Source organism: Primulina eburnea, chromosome 13 (genome assembly GCF_022965805.1).
Source record: "Primulina eburnea isolate SZY01 chromosome 13, ASM2296580v1, whole genome shotgun sequence".
Classification (NCBI taxonomy): Eukaryota; Viridiplantae; Streptophyta; class Magnoliopsida; order Lamiales; family Gesneriaceae; genus Primulina; species Primulina eburnea.
Window position 1 is genome coordinate 19,997,817 of NC_133113.1, and position 5,675 is coordinate 20,003,491.

The 5,675-nt window shown below is 33.3% G+C and overlaps 1 protein-coding gene across 2 annotated transcripts; it reads left to right on the forward strand.

Annotated features, from left to right (window-relative positions):
* Window positions 1-1,915: 1,915 nt before the first annotated feature.
* Window positions 1,916-5,465, forward strand: LOC140809790 (serine/threonine-protein phosphatase PP1 isozyme 9-like). 2 transcript variants are annotated; one of them, XM_073167521.1, is made up of 5 exons: window positions 1,916-2,194; window positions 3,880-3,927; window positions 4,060-4,439; window positions 4,942-5,121; window positions 5,278-5,465. In XM_073167521.1, the coding sequence occupies exons 1-5, from the start codon at window positions 2,005-2,007 to the stop codon at window positions 5,299-5,301; spliced, it is 822 nt and encodes a 273-aa protein (XP_073023622.1). In that variant the 5' UTR covers window positions 1,916-2,004; the 3' UTR covers window positions 5,302-5,465. The 2 variants fall into 2 exon arrangements, with proteins under 2 accessions (XP_073023622.1, XP_073023621.1); XM_073167520.1 differs by having other exon boundaries at window positions 1,918-2,194; window positions 3,880-4,439.
* The last annotated feature ends 210 nt before the right edge of the window (window positions 5,466-5,675 follow it).

A 5,675-nucleotide genomic window follows, 5' to 3' on the forward strand; every position in this document is an offset into this window, starting at 1 on the left:
GACCTAGTCCGCTTGTTAGAATTATTTCCAGCCGAAATCGTTGGTCATATATAAGGCCCAATAAGCCCATTAGTGTATTTTAAAAATATTTCGTTAGAATAGTTCGTGAAAATATTAGCCGAGTTGTCAAAAAATTCGTATTTTTGTTGAAAATCGAATATCGAGAAAAATTACGTCTCGGCATATAAAATCACCTCAAAACTCCTTATTTTCAAAAATAACAAAAAGCATCAACCTTATTTTAAATAATTAAAAACAAATATTTAATAAAAACATTTTCCATTTTTTCAGCACTCAATCTTCGTTCCTCAATCGCAACTCGAATAACCTTAAAAATACATTTTAATGCATTCAAGTAGAAAATACTTAAAAATCATATAAACATATCGATATAATCAATTTAGTAATTAAAATCAATTAATTTGCTATTTTCTATTTTCCTTAGATTTACATGCAGTTGGATTACGTCGTCTTATTTTTTTTGGACCTTACACTTTTATACATTAAGTAGATTAATGTGTTTGCAAATTTTTAATATATGTCAAATTTATGCTAGAATAAATTTTTATTAATTTATTATTATTATTTATTCATTAAATAAATTTTAACAAAACACCTCAAAATATTTGTGTTGCACAGATTCAATTGATGATCTTGGGTTCGTTCGATCCTACCCTACACCCAATATGAATGGCTGATATTCCACTTCATGGGAACAAACATATATAGTTTAAAAAAAAACATAAAGTATATATGTTCATCAACAAGAAAAACAACATTATATATGATTAAAAAAGCTACACAATATAAAAATAATGATGATGACAAGAGAAGGGCAGCATACATCTTGCAAGCTTCGGTAGGACGGCCTCGACATAATGAGTCAATTGGGCTTAAAAAATACGAAGCGCAGCATGAGTTGAAGAAATATAATGGAGGTCAAGTTAAATGTAGTTCTGAGGTAGATAGATGGCTTGAGAGCAATGTAAAGTGGAAAAGATAACAAAGGAAATATAATTTATGGATTTTTTTTTTTAAATTTCAAATTCAAATATCATCAAATCTTCTCAATTTTGAAGAAATTTGTTTAAAAAGAATAAATCAGAGCAAATCCCGTGAGTTAGCCTTGAAAATCCCTTTCTTTTTAAAATTTCAATTAGCAAAACAATTAAAAAATGATTTACAAATCCAAATCCCTAAAATCCTACCAAATTATTGATTCCAAACAGTGTGTTAATCTATTTAGGGACTTAATCTATATTATATATATATAGAGTTGGTCTCTTGTGAGACCGTCTCACAGATCCTAATCTGTGAGAAGGGTCAACCCTACTACCCATATTCACAATTAAAACCAATACTCTTAGCATAAAAAATAATAAATTTTCATGGATGATCCAAATAAGAGATCCGTCTGACAAATACGACATGTGAGACCGTCTCACATAAGTTTTTGTCATATATATATATTATATTATTAAGTGTGAGACTCTTAGAATAAAGATGATATCAAAATATTTAATTTCATAATTACTCTTCTTATCCTACTAAAACCTTCTTAAGTCATTCCATATTTTACGGATAAATAAATCTAAACAAAACTTCCTTTTAAATCAAACAACTTTTCTAAATTAAAAATAATTTCATGTTAAATGTTTAATATTATTTAATCAAATTAAAATTAATAATAACACATACAAATGTACATCTTTTATCAGTACAAAGAGAGTGTAAACAAACTTCGATTGGGAAAGAGACCGAGTGCAAAATTATGTTTGTATTTGTTGATTTTATGACAATTTATCTAAAATAAAATCGATATTTTATTATTATTATTTTAAAAATTAAACTGTACTAAAAATAGTAAAATAACTAATTAATAAAAAAAAATATTACCAAGAAGATCCCGCGTCATAGGACAGTGACATGGGCAAATGACCCAATCAGGAATCTCTGTCCATTTCTAGCAACGCTTCAATTTTCATCGGATTGAGAATTCAGAAGATGATGACAATGGAGGGGATGATGGAGGGAGGGGTGTTGGATGATATAATCGGGCGGTTGCTTGAAGGGAAAGAGGGGAAACAGGTTCAGCTTTCGGAGACGGAGATTCGCCAACTATGCATCTCGGCCCGCCAAATCTTCCTCTCTCAGCCTTGTCTGCTTCAGCTAAGGGCGCCGATCAGAATCTGTGGTATCCTGTTTTCTTTTCTTATTCGGCCCTTTTCGTTTGATTGATTTCTATTCTTAATTCATAAATTAATTGACTTGTTAGCTTGTTTGTTTATGTTGGGATATATTCCGTTTTTGGGAAATATTTACAGAAGAATTGTGTATAATAATGTGGATATTGGTTCCTGAATTTGATTTAGAGGATTGTCCAAGCCAATATATAGTTGGCATATGGAAAGAAAAACCAGTTTTTCTGAGTGAAACTTGTCTACTAATCGTTTTATGAAGGGAAAAAGTGTACCTGAAATTCATTTTTGCTTCTGGAGATAGGAATTGAAGCTGTCAATGTCAAAAAATCTTGCAGGCATATAAACATTGGAAATTTTTTTTGTGATGTTTCAAGGATAAGAGCATGCTAAGAAATATAGAAAATAGTGTTTTCTATAGATAGGTTGTCATGACCAGCGACTAACGTGGATAGTTTTCTTAATTGATTGATTGGTACATGACTGGTCGATAGTGTGTTCTGATTCAGGCTAGTGTGAAATTATAAATTTTCTTTGAAAAATATTAATAAAGTACTTATAATTTTTCTCTGGGAGAATTCTTTTTGAATTTCTAGGACCTTATCTTTCTGAAACTGATGCATAGATTGTTAAGATTGGAACTTGGACCTAACTCAACCCCAAAAGCTAGCTCAAGGGGAGAGGATTGTCTAAGCCAATATATACAATTCCCAAGTTATTTATCCAACCGATGTGGGACAATTAACACACCCCTCTCACGCTCAGGAATGAACATCTAGAGCGTGGAGTTTACAAATGACCCAATTATGGGCAGAACGGGTGGCCTAATTATAGGCAGTCCAACACATAACGGTGGAACTCGGGCTCTGATACCATGTTAAGATTGGAACTTGGACCTAACTCAATCCCAAAAGCTAGCTCAATAGGGGAGGATTGTCCAAGCTATTATATACAATTACCAGGTTATTTATCCAACCGATGTGGGACAATTAATATAGACGATAACTTTCATGTGTGTTTTTTATGAATACATGACAGTGTGAATAATTTCTTATAGCTACCTAGAGCATTTTTGAGGGGCCAAATGACTGCTAAAATATAATTATCGACACTCGTTTGATAAACAACTTTCTTTTAACGTGAATTCATAAGTTTTTATGCTGCCCTGTTCATTGACACTGATTTCATGGACATGTGTTAATTCTTCTAGCTTTTATTCAGATAGAAGCATTTTATGGATTTGAATTTCAAGTCCTTAATACTATCTACTTAATTTGGTTGGGTTATTTTTAGATCAATGGATTTTGAATCCCTCAACTTAAATTTTAAGTTATATTTTCAAACAAACCTAGAGATTTCGAATTCTAAAATATATATATTTCAAATTAAGTTTTCAAATCTATTATTGGGACGTTTTCTTTCCATCCAAAAGCAGTCTTAGAAATTAATTTGTGATACTTGACGAGCAATGTTTCTTCCGGTGTTTTATGTTCAAATCTAGAGATTTGGAATTTTTCAGCTTCTATTTGATTCATTCTAGGTTTAATGTACTTGATAAAGTAATCATACTGTGACATTGATAATCATCTCCACAGCCTGAGTCAATTCTCACCTTTGATTCCTTTATTTTTTGTTACTGTCATGATTAGAAAATAGTCATGATTGCAATATTTTCTTGCAGGTGACATACATGGTCAGTATCAAGACCTGTTGAGGCTATTTGAGTATGGTGCGTTTCCCCCTGCTGCAAATTATTTATTCCTTGGAGATTATGTTGATAGGGGAAAGCAGAGTCTTGAAACAATATGCTTGTTGTTGGCTTACAAGATAAAGTACCCTGACAAAATTTTTCTTTTAAGAGGCAACCACGAAGATGCCAAAATCAACCGTATTTATGGATTCTATGACGAGTGCAAGAGGAGATTCAACGTTCGACTTTGGAAGATATTTACCGAGTGCTTTAACTGTTTACCTGTTTCGGCACTCATTGATGAAAAGATTCTTTGCATGCACGGAGGAATTTCCCCTGAGCTAAAACAGTTGGATCAGATAAACAATATTCAAAGGCCCACCGACATTCCTGACAGTGGGCTTCTATGTGATTTGCTTTGGTCTGATCCTGATCCTCGGATACGTGGTTGGTCTGATAGTGATAGAGGGGTTTCTTGTACATTTGGGCAAGATGCAGTAGCTGAGTTTTTGGAAAAAAATGACTTAGACTTGATTTGCCGTGGCCATCAGGTATATTTATATTTTTTCCTTGCTTGTTTTTATTTGATAGCAGCCGACTTCTGGTTTATATTTTATTTTTTTGTTTTATATTAAGTCGCTCTTAAATAATATGTTAAGATTGGAACTTGGACCTAACTCAACCCCAAAAGCTAGCTCAAGGGGGGAGGATTGTCCAAGCCAATATATGCCACTCAAAGGTTATTTATCTAACCGATGTGGGACAATTAATACACCTCTCTCACGCCCAGGAATGAACATCTGGAGCGTGGAGTTTACAAATGACCCAATTATGGGCAGAACGGGTGGCCTAATTATAGGCAGTCCAACACATAACGGTAGAACCCGGGCTCTGATACAATGTTAAGATTGGAACTTGGACCTAACTCAACCCCAAAAGCTAGCTCAAGGGGGAGGATTGTCCAAGCCAATATATGCCACTCAAAGGTTATTTATCTAACCGATGTAGGACAATTAATATAATATTTACAAACAGATGAAATTTTAACTACAGGTGGTGGAGGATGGATATGAATTTTTTGCTAAGAGAAGACTCGTTACTATATTTTCGGCTCCCAACTACGGTGGAGAGTTTGACAACGTTGGGGCTCTTTTGAGTGTTGACGAGTCACTAATATGTTCTTTTGAGATACTAAAACCTGCAGCAACCAGTTCGAAAATTCCTCTGAAAAAGGTATGTAACTGCATCTGAATCCATCCTTCTGTCTGCCTTTCATTTGCACTCTCCCATATGTTATGCATATATTGTGCTGCTTCAATGAGTTTTGGATTGTTAACTTATGAAAGTCGTCCTTATTGACATTTCTTTTTCATTGTTTTTGTTGACAAGCCTCCGAAAATCGGTTCCTTCTAAAATGATGGAAAATATATTTCGTTCTTACCGTTTATCTGCCAAGGTGTCCATGATGAAAGTGCCTTTCTCAGATTGCTTAGCAACCTCTCCGCTGCTTTGATGCACGAGGGTATATCTCTATTAGATTTTCAAGAATTACGATGTAAATTTTGAGGAGGAACAAGGTGTTTGATTTGAAAATACTGTTTGTTTTTGTTTATTTCTTTTAGCATAATTTGTGCTTAACTTTACAAGTGTTGATGTGTTCTCTGATACAATCATCCTGAGGTGCGCCAAATATACACACACACAAATACATCTCGTGATATACAACTTTAGACACAATTTACAAACAAAAACAAAAAGTTGTAATTTTGATTGTAATATAAAAACAA

Excerpts from the sequence above, each read along its gene's own strand:
- LOC140809790 (XM_073167520.1), top strand. The coding sequence starts at position 2,005 with ATGATGACAATGGAGGGGATGATGGAGGGAGGGGTGTTGGATGATATA. Across the intron at positions 2,195-3,879 it reads GGCGCCGATCAGAATCTGTG|GTGACATACATGGTCAGTAT; the intron begins GTATCCTGTTTT and ends ATTTTCTTGCAG. Across the intron at positions 5,122-5,277 it reads CGAAAATTCCTCTGAAAAAG|CCTCCGAAAATCGGTTCCTT; the intron begins GTATGTAACTGC and ends TTTGTTGACAAG.